This window comes from Rhinolophus ferrumequinum, chromosome X (genome assembly GCF_004115265.2).
Source record: "Rhinolophus ferrumequinum isolate MPI-CBG mRhiFer1 chromosome X, mRhiFer1_v1.p, whole genome shotgun sequence".
NCBI classification, from domain to species: domain Eukaryota; kingdom Metazoa; phylum Chordata; class Mammalia; order Chiroptera; family Rhinolophidae; genus Rhinolophus; species Rhinolophus ferrumequinum.
In genome coordinates, this window is record NC_046284.1 from 100,316,203 (window position 1) to 100,339,502 (window position 23,300).

The 23,300-nt window shown below is 35.1% G+C and overlaps 1 protein-coding gene across 6 annotated transcripts in view; it reads left to right on the forward strand.

Annotated features, from left to right (window-relative positions):
* DMD (dystrophin) overlaps window positions 1-23,300 on the forward strand; it is a 2,143,628-nt gene that overhangs the window by 874,686 nt on the left and 1,245,642 nt on the right. For all 6 annotated transcript variants that reach the window (XM_033109718.1, XM_033109734.1, XM_033109713.1 and 3 more), the window contains exons 31-34: window positions 8,818-8,928; window positions 9,333-9,506; window positions 13,084-13,239; window positions 17,187-17,357. In XM_033109718.1, the coding sequence (XP_032965609.1) occupies window positions 8,818-8,928; window positions 9,333-9,506; window positions 13,084-13,239; window positions 17,187-17,357 (612 nt within the window). The remainder of the gene's footprint in view (window positions 1-8,817; window positions 8,929-9,332; window positions 9,507-13,083; window positions 13,240-17,186; window positions 17,358-23,300) is intronic.

Below are 23,300 nucleotides of genomic sequence, written 5' to 3' on the forward strand. Positions count from 1 at the left end.
CCATATATTTGACCCCTTTTACCCCCTACTACCAAGTTAATTTCTTAAAGTTACTAAGATAACCCTCCACCAAAATACTTATAACTGAACTAAGTCAGTAGGTAAATTAATTTTGCTGATATTAAAATGTTTGCCATTATTGCATAAATTTACACACAGGTATACATGTGTATGTATATGTGTGTATATACACACAAGTAATTTATGTTATATACACAGATGTGTATATAACATGTAAGTTAATAAATATGTATTGAGAGTTCCAGTTTACCTCACAAACTGGAAATAGCCTGTGGTCAAGTTGTTACATTATAACAAGCTCTTTGGCCTGTTGTGTATTCCTGATAAAAGTCAAAACTTTTCCATCTGAAAAAACTTAACTTGTAGGTAATGTGCTTTCTAACTCGTCTAATCAACTTACAGGGATTTCTTTTTTTTTTTTTTCTACAAAGTAATAAAAAGCTGTGTGAATTTTTTGTTACATTTTTACTTACTGAATTATTATATAGCATAATCTGAAACTTCAAAATTACCTGCCCATGGTTTATAGTTACATTTTTTTTATGTTCATATTTTAAAAGTATAAATTATCCAAGACCCTTTAGTACATTTTCTTCCGTTGATTTTGTGAGTATGTATTATATGTGGCCATTTCCCCTTCTTGAGGATGCAATTTCAAAATTGCTTATGTTTAAAAATGACTAATCTGGCAGTGTTACATTTCCCTGTTAATAGTCTCAATATGACATCTCCTAATATTTTTCTCTTAGAAATATTTTAGCTATTTTCTCTGGAATCATTTTATTTGATATCATCACAAAAGCTCCAATAATTATTTTATATAAAGTTTCCTTTATTCCATTAAATACTTTAGACAGCTACAGCTTAATTTTGCTCACATTTTCTGTCATTAATTTGATATATGAGAAAGGTCTGATGAGGTAAATCATGATAAAAGGCCCTGCTCTCTGCTCAGTTAATTGTAAAGTGCTATATTGGAAATGTCATTAATGTTTGATTGATTTTTAGTTCTATAATTTACCCTTTTATCATTTTTAATGGAAAAATGGTTATTTCTATTTCCATTGTCATTTCCTACTTTCAGTAGATATTGGTAGTTATGAACATAATTACTGTATTGTCAAATGTCTTTTTTTGGTAATGGCATGATGATATGATTTGCTTTATTATTTTACTTTTATGAAGAAATCTAGTGATCCTGAGAGGTATTGGAATGAGAACGCCTTTTAGAGCTTCAATGGGTGTTGCAAATCAGCAGCCCCTGATTCACTAGTTCATTTCATTTTGCTTCTGTGGGAAATGACTGATTTTATATGAAGCCAAGCTGACAATTTCACAGGATCAGTTGTTTGTGTTCTTCAAACACACATCCTGGGAGATGTATATTTTAGGTGAAAATAGAACTCACGTCGTCCATCCTTTAGATCTTTAGCAGATCCTACACATCTGGTAGCCAAGTATGGGGATCATTTTCCTTTGGATTAAATCTTCGGCTCCCAGTGTTTTCTTCTATCATATATATTTTTTTCATTGTCTGATCATAATGTCAGGAAAGACAATGTAATGTTTGTCTTTTTCATTAGAGGGATTTTTAAAGAGGACATTGTCCATTCTGCCTGGAAGTTTCCATAATACACTTATTTAAACAAATCACGTAACTGTTTCACAATAAACCTGCGCTGAAGTGATAAGCATTGTTTTTCTTTCTTGGTTTCAGAATACTATCTGATGAGGTTAAATAAAGTGGGTGCTGAACAATATTCTAAATATAAAATAAAAATGGAATATCAGTTGAAAGTAAGAATTGTGGAATTAATTTGGAAAGGTGCTAGCTAAACATAAGTGTAAAACATGAAATACAACTTCTCAAAGTAGAATTGATTGGAAATATATATCATTTTTTTACCTTATAACTTTAATAATGAATTGAATTGTTGTTACTAAATATATTCATTAAGCGTATTAGCTAGTTTACCCCAAATCTCCTTGTGTGATGTACTCTGCCAAAAAGGGCAAAAGGATAATTTGAGCCAAGAACTGTGTCCCTCTTGGATATCACAATGTATATTAATATGTAAAATATTCTGAGAAGTTCTGTAGTACAGATACATATTTATCTTTAATTTCTAAAATATATTTAGCCACTGGGCTCTTTTCATGTATAATCTTTTTAATTTGTAAAGAAATTTTATCTCTAATCATTGGAACAAAACTACAAATTTTTCTAGAAATGCTGCCTATAAATTAGGATAAAATCTGTTTTATATGATATTCAACCATATTTTTTTTCATTTTTAATGGTTTTAGTAGTGGAGACCTTTAAAGAGCATAGAAATTCATCCTCTCGACAGCCTATCTAACTTCTTGATACAAATATGAACATTTCAGAGGACAGGTAATGCTTTGCATTGAGTTCCAAATTGCCTAAGTTTTCTTTCACAAGTTATGTGGTCCTTCTCATCCCTTGGTGACAGATGAAAGTTCAGTTTTTGGTTGTGTGTTTGTAAGTCATTATTTCTATTGCTTATGAGTCTTAACGACAGTGCGGCTCATTTGGGAAAATGTGGAATTTGTCATCAGAAGACCTGTGTTTCAGTGATCACTTTAGTTATCTTGGCTTTGTTTTATAATGCCAAGCTACTAGAGGCAGCTTTGAGGGGCCAGTCTTTTATGGGGGAGAAAAAAGGTATATAAATTGAAAATAGAAAATTGAATGCTGAGTTATAACAGGGTCTTTGGCAAGTGAGGGGCCCTGAAACTTAAGGTCCAATATCTTCACACTAATCCCTCCTTCAGATAGTATGCCATTCGTACTCTGTGCACACCCAGTCTTTCCTTCCATGAAACTGAGTGTACACACTCTGCTCGCTGCAAACACAATGTTTGTCAGCGTGGTGCCACAGCCTGGAATGAGATACCATTTTCTTAGTCCCTACGCCTCCAAAACCATATGCAACTTAAATTATGCCAGTTTCTTAAAATTTTACCAGATTCTATAGTAGAAATGGGTATTTCCTTTCTCTTTTATCGCATAGCATTTGGTTTTCTACGATATTACATATATTTCTGCTTTGTAATTTACTTACATCTCAATATTCTGTCTCCCTAGAGCGTAAGTTCCTTAAGAATAGGAACGCTGGTTTTCTTCTCACTATGTGGAATTGAGTAGTAGAAACAGAACTTGTTTCTGGAATTGATATACGAAATACTGTTAATATTCAAATAAGATTAAATGCCTGGTTTGTCTGATAACTGTCTACTTGAAAGATGTTTTTATATTTTGAATCATAATTTAAGAAGTAGTATAGTTGTTTAAAGGGCATTGTTTGCTACTTTCTAGGTATGTTACTTTGGGCAAGTCAATGTTTGTAATGAGGATGATACATACTTAGTTTGATTAGCTGATTAAGTGAACTTATGTGAACTCTTGATAGATAAGCTCACGCATACGTCTGCTTGGGTGATGATGGTAATGACGATTTCCTTCAGTGCTCTTCTCTTACTCCTCAAGTGTAAAAGGCTAAAGGAATACGTGTATATTTCATTTTCTTCTCTACTATATATGCCTTGGGTGCTGAGCGGATGAGAGTTTAAAAAAACACGTAGACTGATACTGTTACAGATGTATCATGTGGATCTTCTGCTCTCTCTGAATATCTTTTTTAATTTTCCCTCATCAGTTTCCTTTTCCAGTTTCCACAATGGCTGTTCAACCTTCATCAGTTTCCTTTCATCTCTTTTGTGACCCTCTCTTTTCTCATCCTCAGACTCCAAAGGTCTCCTCCTTATAAACAAACAAATGATACATGACACTGACAATTCATGGCTAATTATTTGTGCAAACAACTTGAACAGGACTTTTTACATATACTATCGCATCTAATCTTTTTACCAAAACCAATGTAGTTGTCTACTGCAGACATGACAATTTTTCCAGATAAGCCACCTACAATTTATGATAGTGCTTCATTGCTGACTTGTCAGTATCATTGTCAGTTTAGAAATGAGAAAATTGAGGCTCAGAAAGGTATGGTGCTTTCCCAGGTGGCAAGTCAGAGCGCTGAGATTTAAACCCAGGTTTCTCTAAACACTATTCTGTTCTGATTCCCAGGGAGCATCAAGTACAAAGCATTCCACTCCCTGCCTCTTCACATCCAGAATGATCTGTATGTCTTACCTTTGGCTTCTGAAAACGTGGCACCTCTCATCTTGTCAATACGTGATTATTGATCATTGTTCTTTACTCCATTTCCTCCTGCTTCCCAGAGATTTTCCAATCAATTATCTCCTTACATTTTTAAAAATGCTTTATCCATGGGCTCCTTTCACATAGCCTTAATATGTATTCCAATCTCATTGACCTAAATGTTATTGCGTGGAGAGAAAAAAGGTCTTCAGAAATAATGTAAACTATTTTTTTTTAAGGGGAACAGGACTTCATTGGGGAACAGTGTGTACTTCCAGGACTTTTTTCCAAGTCAAGTTGTCCTTTCAATCTTAGCTGTGGAGGGTGCTGTTCAGCTTCAAGTTGTTATCCTTTCAGTCTTAGTTGTGGAGGGCGCAGCTCAGCTCCAGGTCCAGTTGCCGTTTCTAGTTGCAGGGGGCGCAGCCCACCATCCCTTGCGGGAGACGAACCGGCAACCTTGTGGTTGAGAGGACGGGCTCCAACCAACTGAGCCACCAGGGAGCTCAGCAGCAGCTCAGCTCAAGGTGCCGTGTTCAATCTTAGTTGCAGGGGGCGGAGCCCACCATCCCTTGCGGGACTCGAGGAGTTGAACCGGCAACCTTGTGGTTGAGAGCCCACTGGCCCATGTGGGAATCGAACCGGCAGCCTTCAGAGTTAGGAGCATGGAGCTCTAACCGCCTGAGCCACTGGGCCGGCCCGAATGTAAACTATTTTTTACGATGCTTCCTTATTGTTAACCAAGCTTTAGCCCTCGAAAACCTGATTTCTGCTCTCACCATTCACTGACTCAGTTCTATCTACAGTGCTCACTGACCAGCTAATGTACACTTCTTGGTACTTATCTTATTTGACCTGTCTCAAAATTGAAATTATTGACCTCTCCCTCATTCTTCAGATTCTCGCATCACTTGATTTAAGTGACATCCTTTCTCTTTTCCTGATTGTTTCTCTTATCCTTCTCTTAGATTGTTCCTTGTCTTTCTTTGCTGCTTTCCTTCATCGTCACATGCCTTAAATTCCTGTGTTACCCATGATTCTCTACTGACCCTCCCTGTCTACTTCCCCCTCATGTTTGATACACTAAAATAAATGCCAATTGCACAACTGCACACTGTTTTTTTGAAAAAAAATACACACATACGTATGTAACTATATATAGTGAATAATAAAATACTAATTCATTTCAGAGTATTACTGAATTTATAGTAGCATTCTCTCATTATGAATTTCCTTAATGATTAGATTACATATTAGTAGTAAAACCATTATTATCTGTGATCCTGATCAATTTAAAATTTTATCTTCATATTGAAAATACTGGACACGTTTCATTTAGGACAAGAGGTTATTTAATACCATATTCCTACCTACATTTCGAGTTATATTTCTGCCACTGTGTATTCATTCTCTATGCATTATTTCACTTCCCCTGAATTCTTCATGCTGTTTAGTGCCTAACCCTCCACCATTATTTTCTCTCAATTAGGACTGCTTTTGTTTTTAAATTTTTCATCTCCTTGCATATCCAGCATACTATTTAGGATGCTTAGGTACAAAGTAACAAAATTGAATTAAGTAAAGGAAAAACAAAAATGAGGGAAGGAAGTTTGTCGTAAGAATACAGGGATGTGTCATGGAAACCAAAGGCAAGAATGAAGTTTTGACTCGGGAAGGGACTAGACCCTGTGTTTTGGTTCCTCCTCACAGCAATGTATCATTCTCTCTGTGGTTTTGTGGGTTAAGGCTCAGTTGGATGTTTCTCTCTTGGGGTCTCTCATATGACTATAGGCGGTTGTTGGCCGATACTACAGTGACCTGTAAATTCAACTGAACTGGACGTCCAAGATGGCTCGCTCATGTATAGCAGTGGATGTTCATTGTCATCTGAAAGCTTTCCTGGGATTGTTTATTGAAACATATACCCACAGCCTCTCTATGTAGCTTAGGTTTCTTAGAGCATGTTAGATGTCTTTCAGGAGGGAGCATGCTAAGAATGGATGTTCCTGAAAGACGGAAGTAGAAGCTGCTAGCCCAGTTAAGGGCTTTTCCCATAACTTGTGGCACATTACTTTTGCCCTATTCCATTGATCAAGGCAGTCAAAGGGCCAACTGAGACTTAAAGAGGTGAAGTAACCTCTATCCCTTAATGGGGCAGGGAGGGAATGGTAAGAGGAGCGTGTGGTGTGGAAACTATTACTATCGCCATTTTGGAAAATGCCGTCTACTTCAGCCTATGATTGGAAGCCATCAATATTTTTGTTCCTATCTCTCTCATTATGCATTGACTTCCTTCTTCTCTCTTTGGGCATGGCTTTTTGCTGTTCCTCAATTGACACAGCCAACTGTGAATTTCATAAGCACAGTCTCCTAGCATATGTGACACAGTTCCAGGCACGCACACAGCTGGACCAGATTTTGTCCCGTCAGTTCTGAGAGAGAATCTGATGGATCTGAGCACAAGCATTGTCCGTATTTTAATCACTCAGGACGTGGAGGCAGCCAGGATTATGTGGGCGAGGGTTGTGTGAACATTTTCCACCTGAAAAGTCATCCATCAACCCCCCTGAAACATCTGCTATAACCAGCCATGCTTACTAATTACTCAGAGTTACCTTTACTTTAACATCACCTCTCCTATGGCATCTGTTACATTTCCTGTTAAGTGTTATTCTACCTAACAAACTCCCATTGAGTTTTGCAGATTCTTTTGAATTTCTAGCTCTGTGAATAATGTTATTATGCACTTACATGGATCCCTAACCCCCCAAATTCGATGATTCCTGGAAAATAGCACATAACACTGTTTCTTATGCAAGATAATAATTCAACCCATGAAGGTATTGCATATAGTAAAAAATAATGTGCATATGCATGAGTCTTTGCTATTGTTTATTTTATGCCAGAATTCTAATTATTTAAATAATTAATAATTACTTTGCCTTTATGATTGTTGGGATCGACTTGCTAAGGAATGATATTAAGGTACATTTTCAACCTTGTGTCCTAAGTAACTCCTTGAATATTTAACCCATTTTCTTGGGATAATTCTCATTACTCATTGCAGGGCTATAGTTCTCTGCAGTAACTGCTAAGCACACTGCTGTTATTTTCTAATAAAATGTACTGGAATTGACTCCAGTTGGTGTAAAGTAGGTTATACTAACATGCATTATATTAATTATTTTGCATGAAAATTTTATGGGCACTCTGGTAAGTTACCAGTTTCCTCTTCTTTGACTTATTTGTGGTAATCTAACAGTGAATGAATTTTAAATTAGAATGATTTGACTACGGGCTGATCTTACTAGATCTAGCAGAAAGAAAGGAATTTATTGTTTTGGTCTCTCCACACCACAGCATTTGACCTATTCCTGTAATTTGCCTAGAAGAGTGCAAGTTGAATACAGACATACTTTTGAATAGAACTTGATCAAAAATGTCTATACTCAATAAAGAAAATATAGAAATATCTTATGGTTATTTAAAATTCAAACATCAATCTCTGTGATTGTTGCTAGATGGGAGGGTGGTTGGGGAATGGGGGAGAAGGTGAAGGGATTAGAAGGTACAAATTAGTAGTCACAATATAGCCACGGGGATGTGAAACACAGTATGGGGAATATAGTCAATAATGTTGTAAAACTATGTAAGGTGTCAGATGGGTACTGGACTTATCGGGAAGATCACTTCATAGATAATGTAAATGCCTGACCACTGCACTGTACACCTGAAACTAATATAAAATAATACTGAATGTCACTTATAAGTATATATAAATATGGCATGTGAAGTACAGCATAGAGAATATAGTAAATGGTATTGGAATAGCTATGTATGATGTCAGAGGAGTAATAGACTTGGAGAGGGGGTTATCACTTTGTGAGGTGTGTACATGTCTAATCATTATGTTGATTTGTCCACCTGAAACTAATAATAAAATTAAATTAAAAACCCATCATCATGATATATTGCTATGTAAATTAGCAGATTACATGCAACATGATTCCATTTTTACAGAAACATAAAGCAGGACTGGAAGAATATACATGAAAGTTTTCACAACAACTGAAAACATCAATCCCTGTAGGAAGCTGTTAAGTATCTATCAGACAAAAAGCAAGGCCAGTTGAGGCATTTAACTTCCCTTTCCTGTTTCCATAGTGTCCCTGAAATTGAACTGCAACATGGTACAGAGTGACTAAGTACAGATCACTATTAAGGACTATTATCCACATGCAGCTTTCTTATTATATCTCATCCCTATCACAGTTAGCTTTTTTTTTTTTTAATAAAGATTAACTTCCTGTCTTTGGTCAGATTTGAGTGTAAACTGTAAGCTAAAAGAGTATCAGCTTTCCATATTAGATATAAATAGATATTTCCTGCTGAAAATGATATCTGGAATAGCTTCTTCATTATCATGGACTCCAACAAGTCATTTCATTTTCAATAACTTTTGGTAAGTAAAAACCTATTTCTTGTCATTTTAAGACAGGCTCTATTAAAATAATGTGTTAAGAGAGTTTCTTAAGACCATCTTCTTGGAAAGTGACTTGTTCTTTGCAATAACTTGCAGAGCATGCTGACTAATAATGCTGTCCTCCCAACAGAAGATCCAGTCGGATTTGACAAGTCATGAGATCAGTTTAGAAGAAATGAAGAAACATAACCAAGGAAAGGAGGCTGCCCAAAGGGTACTATCCCAAATTGATGAGGCGCAGGTACATATTATTGCATACACTAAGGGATTTGTTTTCTTGGGTATTAAAACATAATCTTTATCAGACAACTTGATTATTAGTAAAATTGTGGTTGAGGGCGTTATTTGAAAACTACAATATGATATATAAATGATAAGGCATTTTGGGTTGTTCATGTTAAGGATAAAATAGGTTAATAAATTATGTTTTATTCAGTACCATATTAATAACACTTGTTGAATTATCCCAAATGCATGTATTCTTTGTGCTGGGGAAATGGGGGGGAAAATCACTGTTTCATTTTTTTTTTTTTTTTTACTTCTTGTTTGTCTTCAGGAATAAAAGATAATCTTTTAACAAAAATATGCCTGGTTATTGTGTGGAAGGCAAAATTAAATCAGTGCTTTCTTACACTGTTGTTACAGAAAAAATTGCAAGATGTTTCTATGAAGTTTCGATTATTCCAGAAGCCAGCCAATTTTGAGCAGCGTCTACAAGAAAGTAAGATGATCTTAGATGAAGTGAAGATGCATTTGCCTGCGTTGGAAACAAAGAGCGTCGAACAGGAAGTAGTACAGTCACAATTAAATCATTGTGTGGTACGTATTTCTGGTGACAAATACGCAGCTACCGCTTAACTTTCCTTATTAAAAGTATTGATCCCTTTTTAAAATATAAAAATTGTTAACAGATAACTATAAAATTATACTACTATATACTACATAATTTAAGATTAAGAACAAAAATTAGCACAGATGTATTGAGAAAGAAGAACTTTTACTGAAATAGTAGTCATTTAATTCCTCTTCTATAGGTGTCTTTTTTGAGTCTATAATTCTCTTAAGGGCTGTGCAGGTTATAAAATGAAGTCTCCTTTGCTTAATTCTTGTGCTACTTTGAATATATTTTTAAATGGAAATACTGAGAAGAAATACAGTAAGTCCTCACTTATCATCGTCGATAGGTTCTGCGGCTTTAAGAGAGATGACGTATAACGAAACCACTTTTATGGTAGGCTAACTGGTATAAACAATAGTTAGGTTCCTGCAGCATCTCATCAACATTATAACGAAATGACTTTGACCAAAATGACATTATTCGAAGACCTGCTGTTTATTAGTCTGGAAATAGCAACAACAGCAGTAGCTGCAATACTAAAAACCATTCCAGAAATGAGTGCCAGGTAAGCTAAGTGATCTACACAAGTTACCTCTAATTCTCAAGGCCACAGATTAAATTAAATAATTCTTTTTTTTTAAATTGGGGAATATTGGGGAACAGTGTGTTTTTCCAGGACCCATCAGCTCCCTGTCAAGTCGTTATTTTCAATCTAGTTGTGGAGAGTGCAGCTCACTGGCTCATGTGGGAATCGAAGTGGTGACCTGGGTGTTATGAGCACTGCACTCTAACCACCGAGCCAACCGGCCGCCCTAAATGAAACAATTTAAAGGCAAATAGCTGGTGAAGGGCAAAAGCAAGATTCCAATCCAGGATCTCTTACTCCAAACCCTTTATCTTTCCATTAAACACCAGTGCTGGATATATACTAAAATGCCACCATACTACAAAGACAAAATGAAAAAGCATAGAAAGGATCATTAATCTGTAGCGTAAATCTGCACTGAACTTGGGGATTTTGAGCAATGTCATTTGTTGCAATTAGTGGAAATTCACCAGGTCAGATGACTCTTCTTACAACATAAAGCTGAATTATGAGGGCATCTACTACACTAATATATAAGTATCATTATAACTCATTGTGTATTGTGGACTATTAGGGTAGAAATCACGTACAATAAAAATGCTGAATATTATTAACATTAAAGGGAAAAAGCTTATCTATTTAGTACTTTGTGTTTTAAATATTGTTTCCGCATCTACTTCAAAACCTCAACGAAAAAGAGACCCTTTAGATGCATTTCAGTCATATTATGAATGGGAAAATAGCTTTCTTTTTAATGAAAACATTTTTATATCCATTGTGAAAAATTATGAAGTCTTTAATAACATTTCTTCATAATACAGGCTGTATTTTAGTGACATAATTATTGCAAATATTCTCACCCCAAAATAAACTTTGACTATAATGATATACAGTTGATAGCTGATATTAGATGAGTAACATTAGGAATACATGGGAACGTAGGTCATCTTTAATACTACAAAAACAATTAAAGGCAAAGATAACCCAAGTATACTGCCATCATGACTACATATATTTGCAATGGGAGAGCTGTTCATTCTCTGCTAGGAACAGGTCTCTAAGGGTACCTCATAAAACTCGTCTGCTAGTAAATAAGAACTGAAAACAACCCTACCTGCACCCAGCTTTGACTGTGCCCTGATTCAGTGCAGAGGAAAGAGCTCAAGGTACTTGCTCAATTTGTTTCTGGTTCTGGTTTATATGTCAGGACTGATGCAAGTAGTCTTTCCATAAAGATATCTTTTCTATCCAACTTTTATATTTCTGCAGCACTTAAGATGCCCTATTCTATGCCCTACTATACTATACTGTACTGTACTATACTATACTATACTATACTATACTATACTATACTATGATCATGGATTTTGCTTTCAAGAAATTTTTGTTCTGTTAAAGAAGTCTTACCAACATATATACAAATAAATATAAAGAATACATTCCTTCCTTAGTGATAAACATTTTCTCTGCCTAACGAATGATATGATGGTAATGGTTAAAAGTACTTTGAGTAAGCTTTCATCATAAAGGCAAATCATTACAAAAATAAATCACTTGGAAGTATCTCTGATTCCAAAGTTCAGAGTTGATTCTCAGTGAGACAATGAAAACTTTGAATATTTCTAAATACCCAGATATATTTATAATTTCGGTTTTTGAAGGGAAACCCCCATCTCAGTTTTCAAAATTTTTATTAAATTTATTAGGGTGACATTAGTTAATAAAATTACATAGGTTTCAAATGTACAATTCTAGAATGCATCATCTGTATATTGACTTGTGTGTTCGTAAAATGAAATAAAAAATTACTGGAAAGCTCCAACAGAACTCACAATTACTAATAAAGGAATATTTATATCAATCATCAGAGGGGATTAAGATGGAAATAGATTATGTATATAGCTATCATGAATACGATAATTGTTCAGTCATTACAAAATGTTTTATTTTAGACATTGATTTTAAACTGAAGAGACAAAAATCCAATTTTTGTTCTAATTCCAAAAAAACAGCAACTACCTACTAGCAAGTTTATTTCTTAGTACCAATGAAATAAGTAGTTATTGTTCAGACTTAACCACTGACCAAATTAAAGCAGCAGTGTATAATGTGAACTGTTATATATGCTTGTACACATACTTAGACATATACCATGTGTAGGAATGCATGCATACATATACACATACATGCAAACACACATGGCTTTCCAGGAAAATAACTACAAGGCAAAGTAATTACAGAAGTTTCACAAGGCTTTCTTATGGCAGTATACTTTTGTGAAGCAATACGTGTGTTCTTTGTAGTTATGATGTACATTTGTCTGTATTTAATTGATCAGCCCCATTAAGAAAATAAAGTTGTATAATCTCATTAACATATTTAACATTTCCTTCCTTCCTTCTATATGATTTAATATATTGAAGTTCTGATGTGGAAATTTAGATGTTTTGTCCCCAGTAAAATGTAAGCACCATGAGAACAATAGTGAACGTGTCTATCTTGGCTACCACTGATTCTCTAGTGACTCAAATACTGTCTGGTATGTAGTAAGTGCTCAATAAATACCTGGTGAGTGAGTAAATGAATTGGCCCTAACTCACAACTATGATTATCTAATGGTAACATTTTAAATACTGTATACCAGCTATAATTAAATTTAAAAAGATATAAATCGTATAACATTAAAAATGATCTTTATAAACTTAGATTGAACTAAATATGTGTATGATGTCCTCTTTAGTAAGAATAATTACATACTATACATGTCTATATGTGTATATTTAATTCAAAGAGAAACTTTAGATCAACAGAAGATGCAAAAGCTACATATTGCTCATAGCTGCAAAACACTGCTCCATTAAAACTGCAAACATGAAATAGCAACTAAGGTTATCTCTGCCCCTATTTATTAATAAAAGTATGAGTTAGACACTGTTGCGTATTATTATGTTTTATTTTATGTTTTAACGTAGAACTTGTATAAAAGTCTGAGTGAAGTGAAGTCTGAAGTGGAGATGGTGATTAAAACTGGACGTCAAATTGTACAGAAGAAACAGACGGAAAACCCTAAAGAGCTTGACGAAAGAATAACAGCTTTGAAATTGCACTATAATGAGCTGGGAGCAAAGGTGCGTGCATGCTGAAACCACAAACACTGGCTACTTCCCACGTTCCTTATAAATTATAAAGCAAGAGGCAGTAACTATGTACCATTCATGTCTTACATAGTCTTAATAGTTTTCTCTTAATAGATTAGATACACACATACATATGTACATAGACAGAGATAGATGTATCTCATGTACAGTTGTTATTAAGAAACAGTAATTAATCAATGAGAATCTTTTTCCAGGCTGCATTAAAAAAATATGTAAAGCTGAGGGACACAGATAGTTCTAAAAGGGTTTCTCTGTTCTACACTTGCCTTGTTTTTTTTTCTCGTTGTATAAATTTACTTGTGATGACTCAAAGGCTGATACATTTTAGAAACTAATGTATCTACTCATATTTCGGTACAATGGAGTCCGCATGTTCCACATAGGCCACATTAGGTGTAGTAGAATTGGCACATTCCACAGAAATTATTTCCCTGTATGGCAAGCATTGCATCATCCACCACACGTGACTAATAAGGTAGCATGGCAAGCCAGTTAAGGCCTATGGTTCTGTGATTATTTTTATATTTTTGTCCCGATAAGTGTCTAAGGACCATTTCCATCTCACTGTTAATCAAAGGTGTTTCCATTTCCTCTCTCCAAAACTGTGGAATGTCTAGTATAGTTATCTCACTTCTCTCAAATCAAATATTCTATATAGATTTAGAGAGTTGACTGTTCAAAGTAATGATAAATCGTAAAAAGTATTCATAAAAGCATTAATTGTCAACATCAAGGACTCATCTGGCCTTTTCTGTGCCATTATTTTACATTACTTGAAGCTATCTGAAAGATGTTTTGGTGCTCAGCTGAGATTCCAGTGACATTTGGTACTTAGTCATATCGTTAAAGCAAAATGAAACATTACTAAGAAATCATACTTAGCTTTAATAGCATGAGAGAATACAGCAAAAATGTAAGGTAGAAATTTATTTTTAAAATAAAGGGAATATTTATAAGTATCATAAAAGTGCTGTATTATTTCTTCTCTAAGAAAAATTGCCTACATTTAAATCTTCCAAGCTCCTCAACAACACTGGTTTTGTTTAATAAAATCAAAGGAAACAAAGGTTATTTTAATATATTATTCTTTTTATATAAAAAGACAAACCCTTCTGTTTTAATCATCTTCAGAATTTATATGGTTGTACTTGCTCAATTCAATATATGTTACCTTTTTATATTAGTTCAGGTTACCATAACAAAATGTCACGGGCTAGGTGATAAATAGCTGATAAATGCAAAAAGGTGTTTATCACACGTCTGGAGGCTGGGAAGTTCAAGATCAAGCCTAGTGAGGACTTCCTAGCTTGCAGACTGCTGCCTTCTCACTGTGTCCTCACTTGGTGGGGGGAGAGAGGGAGAAAGAGGGAGAGAGGAGGGTGGGAGGGGGGAGGGAGGGGGAAAAATGGGGAGGGGGAAAGGGGAGGGGGAAGGGAAGGGGAGGGGGAGAGGGAGAGAGGGAGAGAGAGAGAGAGATCTTTTTCTAAGTGGGCCACAGACCTATCAGATTAGGATTCTACCTTATGATCTCTTTTAACCTTAAGTACTTCCTGAAGGCCTATGTCCAGATACAGTTAAATTGGCAGGTTTGGAGTTCAACATTAATTTTGGGGGGATACAATTAAATCCATACCACTTTTCTTACGGAATAAAATTTTATTCGTTTAATATCGTCAACTTAGCTTAATTAGTCAATGAATAAAAATCAAAGAGTTTCTTATATCTAAATCCATTTAATATTATTGAAAGGTATTACACGTAGCACTCTAGCTGTAATAATACTTACAATTCCTTGTGTGGCTTCTCTGTGCTTTGATTTTTATGGAAATAAGCATAAATAGCAATATTCACGTCAGCCTCAAATAGTCATACTCAAAGCCTCAATACTTATATCAGCTTCACATTTGTAAGTGTTGAAACAATGACTATTGAAACATTCTGCTGCAGGTGGCACTCTTTTAAATGTATGCCTTCTCCACAAGCACACAAAAGTGTAAAACTCCACTTTCCTTAAGATGGCAGTGTCTCCTGTTTTATTAAATTCTCTTTAGCTGGATATAAACAAAATAGAATAAATAAAAATCAATAATGCATTAGCTCTGGGAAGATAGAATTTCTTTGAAATATTGAATCTAGAACTCTTTTTTTTACCAATAGTGCATAGAAATAATAACTATGCATAGAAACACACCATAAGGTATAATTTTTTTCTCCCACACATGAATAAAATCCTTATAGTCAGAAGGGCAGATGCTTTTACTTCCCTGAAGGGACATATATAAGGGAAAATCTGTGGGAAAAAAAATGAACTTGAAGCTTCAGCAACTAAAGATTTTTTTAAATTTACACACACCTCTGTTAAAGAGTATTTGGAATTCATATAAAACTTTCAGGGTGTTTATTTTGGTTGTAGCATTTTAAATTCTTTAAAAATGTTTTCACTTATAGAAAACACACACACACACACACACACACACACACACAGATTCTGGGCTTTCTGGGCTTTTTATTAAAACAACCACCAACCTACACACTTACAAAATGTAGGCACATCTAGAAAGGTGGTGGAGTGAAGGTGGTGGTGCTGGAATGAACATATTGTTCATTCTTTGAGAATTTGGAAGAATTTGATTTTGAGGGTCTTATTTTTATTTTTAATTTTTCAAATACAGTTGACATTCAATATTACTTTAATTCTAGGTGTACAGCATAGTGGTTACACATTTATAGAATTTACGCAGTGATCCCCCTGACTGGTCTAGTACCCACTATATTCACTATGCTATACTTTACATCCCCATGACTATTTTGTAATTGCCAACTTGTACTTTTTAATCCCTTCACCTTTTTCACCCAGCTACCCATCCCCCCTCTTGTCTGGCAACCATGTTTGTTCCCTGTATCTGAGTTTCTTATTTTTTATTTGTTTACTTTGTTTTATTCTACATATAAGTGAAATTATATGGTCTTTGTCTTTCTCTGTCTGACTTATTTCACTTAGCATGATACCCTCTAGGTCCATCCATGTTGTCGCAAATGGTAAGATTTAATTACTTTTTATGGCTGGGTAATATTCCATTGTATAAATGTACCACTTCTTTATCCAATCGTCTATTGGTGGGCACTTAGGTTGGTTCCATTTCTTGGCTATTGTGAATAGTGCTGCAGTGAAAACAGTGCTGCAGGGTACGTACATCTTTTCAAATTAGTGTTTTGGATTTCTTCAGATAAACAGAGGGTCTTAGTTTTAAACACTGAGAACTGGAACACAGGATCAAGTCATGGTTTTCTCTATTAATGAGAGGGAAACTTGTATTTTGGAATTATTTTTTTTTGTCCCCATTCGATGGTAAAGTATGTTTAAGGAAAAAGTGACCTTTGTCTTTTTTGTGCAGAAGTAAGACACTTTACAGACGTAGTGACGACACTGACCATTCTAAGCATTATACAAATACTTTGGCCTCTCAAGAGACATAGTATTCTTTTTTCATTTTAATTCCTTATCTGCAAAAGCAAGACTAATTTGTATAAAGAGGATTGTAAATCTTCTTCCCCCATCTTCTGACCGATGACTGAAGGTTTTCTAAAAGAAACCTGCCATGTTTTCAGTTTGACTTACATCATTCTATGTATTAAAAAAAAAAAAATCGGCCATGAATTATTTCCATTAAAGAAAATAATTATAGCTTTTCTTTCTACCTCATACAGGACACTATCTTTTGGAGAAAGGATCTCATCTTTTCTAGATAGTTTATTTACTACTAATACTCAGAATATGATTTTTCTAAAATAGTTTTTAAAAAGAAAAAGGTAATTTTAAAAATGACAAAAAGATACGAAAGTTTCAATTAAGTGGCTGTACCTCAAGCTGAATTGAAAAAGTAGACCAAATTACATTTTATTATCATTCTTTTCAGGTAACAGAAAGAAAGCAACAGTTGGAAAAATGCTTGAAATTGTCCCGTAAGATGCGAAAGGAAATGAATGCCTTGACAGAATGGCTGGCAGCTACAGATACGGAACTGACAAAGAGATCAGCAGTTGAAGGAATGCCTAGTAATTTGGATTCCGAAGTTGCCTGGGGAAAGGTAAAACCTATATCACTGAAGGTTGTTTTTAGCATGCATGAAAACATACAGCAATATAATTTTATACGGAACTAGTCATGTGCAACAGTAATCGAATTATAAGTATTATCTTGCTTCCTTTTCCTTTTCTGAAAATTCATCAGTTGTTTAACTGTATATTTCAGGATCCTGATAAAACCAATGGGAAGCTTTAGTAAGAGTCTCCCCAAAGCCTGTGTAGAATTAGGTCTAATTCTCATTCTGACAAAGTCCTTTAAAAATACGTACATCATTAATCACAAAGTCGGTCCAGAGACGAGATTCCATGTTCCCTAATTTCCCTAAGGCAGACTGTCACCCCAATAAACTTTAAAAAAAGACATTTCATGAATAAATTAATAATTAAAAAAAAAAAGACACACTGCCCACGTAGACCACACAACCATGAAGAGGGCAAGGTTCCTGAGACCGCGGACAGTTGGGCTGGACAGGACCAGCGAGATCAGCAGATTGCCTATGTTATAATAATAATAAAAAAAAAAATCTCAGGGGGTGTGTGCAGCTGCTATCATTTCCATCACCGAAGAGCACAGAGTTTCCTTTAATCCTCAGCTGATAAATTCTTGCTGTTTCTCTGACAGCCAATCCCACATTATTGCTTCCCGAATTTAAGGTCGAGGCACTCATAGCTTAATTTATTTTTTCAGTTGATTCCTTACTTGATTACATGACAGTGTGTTGATAGAAAATAAATAATTGATATTAATACTGTGTTTTCATCTTAAAATTTGCCGAACAATTAGGGATTAAAAAAAATAAATAAATCGTAGCACACCCTACCCCCTCGGTTTTTTTTTAATTAACAAACACTTGCCTGGGTGAACTAGATGTTTGAGAACGATGTGCTTTATTTTTAATTCAACCAGGCTATCTAGATTATCTGAAGTTGGGACATTTTAATTGCATTATGTAAAAACTTAGAATCATACAATGAAACCTGAACTGATAACTGATGTTCGTTATGTAGATACAGAGGACAAGTAGATAGAAGGTTTTGTTATATAAGATTTTTTCAAATAAATAGTGGTGAATTTCTTTCCATTTTGACTAAGTTTATTGTTAGAGATAAGATACTGAATTGCATTTATTACTTCAGGACTACATATATTGTGATATTATTAGAGCAGTGAGCATACAGAGGGGTACATTATATTAACATTATATTGGCCTTATTATTTTTTTTTTTTTGCCTCGTCACCCAAACAAAGATTCTATTTTCTATGTGATGATTTAGTTTAAATTGGTCATAATCGTATACTTAGGTGCAGGCTGGGCTGCTGTAAGAAATAAGCCAAAAATACCGTGGCTGCAAGAAGACAGAGGTTTATTTCTATCTCATGGAAGTTTTGGGGAGGGGAAGTAACTTTTCTCTGTGAAATTCTTCCAAGACATAGGTCTCTTTCACTGCATTGTTCTGCAGTCCTCTGGGTATTTGTATTCTCACGGTAAAACTTGCTCGCCACCACCGCCACTGCTCCATCCCAGTCCACAAAAGAAAGGGAGAAGAGGAATTGGAGGACAACCAGCTCCTCTTAGAGATGTATTATGAAAACTCCATGTATCGTTTCTGCTCTTATTCAGTTTGCCAGAATTTAGTCACATGATCATATCTAGCCTCGTGGCAGGGAAGCAGGGTCGCGTGACCTGTCTCTCTCTTTATAAATACCCATGACTGATGGCAGTTTCCACCATGAGTGCTCATAAGCAAACAAAAAAAGCCCAGAAAAGACTTACACTCTATTAAAGTATGAAATATAGTAAAACATGCATGGGGCAAGTCTTTAGTGCATTGTCGAGGATTCATGAAAACGATCCAGGCTTCATTCTTAGTCATCCTCCCCTTAATACTACAAACAATATCTTTGATTATTCATTTCCAACCTAATGGGTGTATGAGTTTGCTAGGTCTGCTGTAACAACGTACCACAGAGTGGGTGGCAGGGCCTCTCCCTTTGGCTTGTAAATAGCTGTTTTCTCATGTCTTAGTATGATCCTCCCTCTGTACATGCCTCTGTCCAAATTTCTCTTTGAAGGACATCATTCATATTGGCTTAGGACCCACCTGAGGGATCTTATTTTAAATTAATTACCTTTTTCACTGCCCTATCTCCAAATATGGTCACAAGCTGAAGTATTGGGGTTAGGACTTCTACATATAGTTTTGGGGGGCACAGTTCATCCCGTAACAAGGAACTGTATCTAAAGAACAGGGCTTTCTCCTCACATGAAAGTTGAGGGGATACAATTTAGTTCATAACAGTGGGATAGCTTTATAAGTACAGTGTAGAATGCTAACATAATGGTACAAAGGAGTACAGCTAAGACATGAAGGGAATGTGAAAAATTCTGTCTACAATTTAAAACTGACTGAGGTGAAACTAAAAGTATGCCACATGTGAACTATGAATTCCAGAGTCCCTGTAAGGTCATCGAATAAGTCACCTGAGGAGATATTTTTTTTCATTATCCTCACCATAACATCATTAAAATATCATAAGATATGAGCTTGGCAAAGATTTCTAGATTGTCCCTATCATATTAGATGGTTTGAGTGGTCTGGAGATGTGTCAGCTTATTGAGTCTTTCTGGAAAGTATTTTCTATAAAACCAAGGGGCAATACTAATTTGAGATCCACTAGGAAAAACTGTATAGAAAACTGTCATTTCTTTTCTTATGTAACAGCTTATAGCTCTTCCTGGATCTTTTGAAATACTAACTATTAATGATATACTCTAAAATCCCTTAGTGGTCAAAGAAAAGTGTACACATTTGCAGGTAAATTACATCATTTTTAAATTCACTTTCAAGGCGCTGAAGCTTTTTCAAAAATCACAATTATATAATACAAACATGTGACCTACAGATCTAGAGCAGTGACATTTATGATAATGATTCTAATTTTTTTTAAATGTAAAAAATCAAACTCTCAGACATGAAGCCCCATGGCTCCTTACATTCTCATTTCACGTGCTTTCTTGGTAGATGGAGAACTTGACTTAAAATGTTAGTTTCATCTACCATTTCACAATAAATGTCAGATGTTTTTTCAAAATAAAATTGATATTCATTTAAATGCAATACATTAAAGGTATTTGCCAATAATTCCAAGTACTTTGGACTTGGAGAAAATTTGACTATAGAGTCAATTTGTTTTTAAGCTGTTTCACTTATTTCTACTGAATTTCTCTCAGTTCTCTTGATCTTAAGACCATTATATTATTTAAATATGAAAATATTTGAATGTCAAGATAAAAATATTCTTACACATAAAATTAAGTTACTAATGAAATGTTTATTTGACCGTTAGTTTATCCAAACAGAGCACACTTTCAAATATGTTGACTACAATGAAATCTTTTCAGGTTTATTTTTACTATATTAAATTATACTTATTTATTATATATCTAATTCCAGGAAAAAAAAGATTGTTTAAGGTGGTTTAAAGAGATACATATGATTCAATGGTCAAAGATAATTAGAAAAGTAGAGAAAGGGAAAATTACAGTAGGGAAATAATAGACACTCTGCACGTAAATGGGCTCACAGTATCACATGGGTAGTGGAATATGCAGGGAAGAGTAATGCCTCAAAATTTGGCACCGAGCTTCCTATCAGGCAAAACCAAAGAATGAATGTATGTTTTTATTGTGGTAACAACAGTTAACATGAGATGTACCCACTTAAAAATGTTTCAAGTGTATAATACCATATTGTTAACTGTAGACACAATGTTGTACAGCAGATTTCTAGAATTTATTCATGTTGCATAACTGAAACAGAAGAAATATTGTTATGAGATTCAAAGTGTCCAAATTACCAAAACAATCATTACAGTATGTTTAATGTACTACTCATATGCAAGCCTTTCTTGAATTTAGGTACCGAAGAAAAAATTAGAGGGGTGAGGAATGAGACAGCACCCTTATTAATATTCTTATAAGAAACATAATGGAAAGGTTTCCATTATGTTTCCATTATGTTGCCATTTTTCTATCAGCATGCCTCCATTTTGTTGATTTCCATTATGTTGCCATTTTTCTATCAGCATGCCTCCATACAGAAACAGCACCTAGACTTTTGCTGTGTCTTTTTAACGAATGAGTGTCAGGAGTTGGGCACTGCAGGATTCTTTTGCTAGGCCAGGGGTGCTGTAGAAGTGGACTTTCCACAATAAAATCTCTCATCTAAGTGTTTCTCTTCAACATTCTAGTCACATGTGCAAAACCACAGATGTTTGAACTCAGCTCTTCCAAAAGATACTGAGTGGTTCGTGACAGGACAGGTGTTTACAGGTGCCATCTAGTACCTGCTGAGGACCAGAAGCCTGAGTATCTTTCAGATACCCCAGGTCAGGTTTTTAGTGATCTCACAAGGGAAAGTATGGAAGAACTTCCAAAAGCAGCTAGGATGGTGGCAAGATGGGTTAGCTAGAGGCACAGCCGGAGGCAAGAAAACGGTCCTCTGTCAGCTCCCACTATATGACCATGCTTCTAGATCGCAGTTAGAGGGAACACAAATGAATACATTTAGAAGTTAGGCCAAAGTTTTGAAAAAATGAAAGAAAAAAATTAAAACAACAGTAATCAGACATTCTCGAATAATAATAACGGAAATGATATAAAAGTTTAATAGTGGGAGTTGAAAAAATAAACTATGAATGCCATTTTGAAATCCCTGCAGCCCAGTAGCCCTTTCACTGTATTTGTAAATTCAAACAATCTGCCTCTATCAGAATAGTGATTAAAAGGAAAAATAATATTAATATTCTAGAAGAGTGGATCCCTCCTAGCTGCATGGTCTGGACAGCAGAGATGCTGTAAGGGAGCTGTAACTGTGACGTTCGTCACCACATAAATGATCAGACATTGTCCCCCTTCGTACCGTACAAATCTCTGTTCATGGGTTTACCAGGTTGAAATCAAACACTGATGTCTATAGAGCAGAGACAGACAGCAGCAGGAAGTGACAAAACTAGGGGAGGTCACCATCTGCGGAGTTTGTGTACCAGCACTGCCCGAGTTCCCTGGGTTGTCACGGTAACCCCTACCCTCTTGGACTAGTAAGCAGGTATTAATGATTTCACTTGCCAAGAGGACAGGGAACATACCTGTTTTGTTCCCTGGTGTTTCCCGTGCACGTAGTATCTGACACATACTACATGCTCAGTCAATATCCGCTCGATGAGATGAATCACACTTTAAGAGATAAAAATTAAAGCATAATAACAAAAGCATTTCTTGAGAGAAGAGAAAAACGATGATGTGCCATTGAAATTATGGTAAGCTTTAGAACAAACGGAGACGAAGAATCGTGACCAAATGCTCCCATTTTGTAGATGAGGAAGTAGAAGTTCTATACATAGCTAATCTGCAGCTGGAATCCAGTACTATCTCTGATTTCAGTGGCGTTTTTTTCACTGTAATTATTGTTAGAAATCTTATTTTCTAGTCATTTTAAGATAATCTAACTTCAAAGCAGTAAAAAGGTATTTATCATCCACAATGAGAATAAAATACACAATGGCCAAATTTAAAGTGCAGAATATGTAATAAAATGAAAATCCTGTGTGCATTTATCATGTATTATAGTCTGTAGTCAATTGCCACAGCTGTAATTTTAGATTTTAAATACTACTTGTTAACGTCTTAAAATCACCCTGATTATTTGGATATAAGTAAATCAATTCTGAATATCCCATTACTGGCCACAATTGTTTAGCATGTGAACTGAGCACAAAAATATAACCGTAGGAAAGTAAATATTTATGTGAGTAAGTAGAAGTTTATATCTCTGGTGACCATTACATTTGGAAAATGTATGTTTCAACAAAGTTTAATCTATGTGATTTTTCTGATTTAACCTCTAACAGATTTCATTTCCTCCTAATTTAGTTTCAGTAGTCA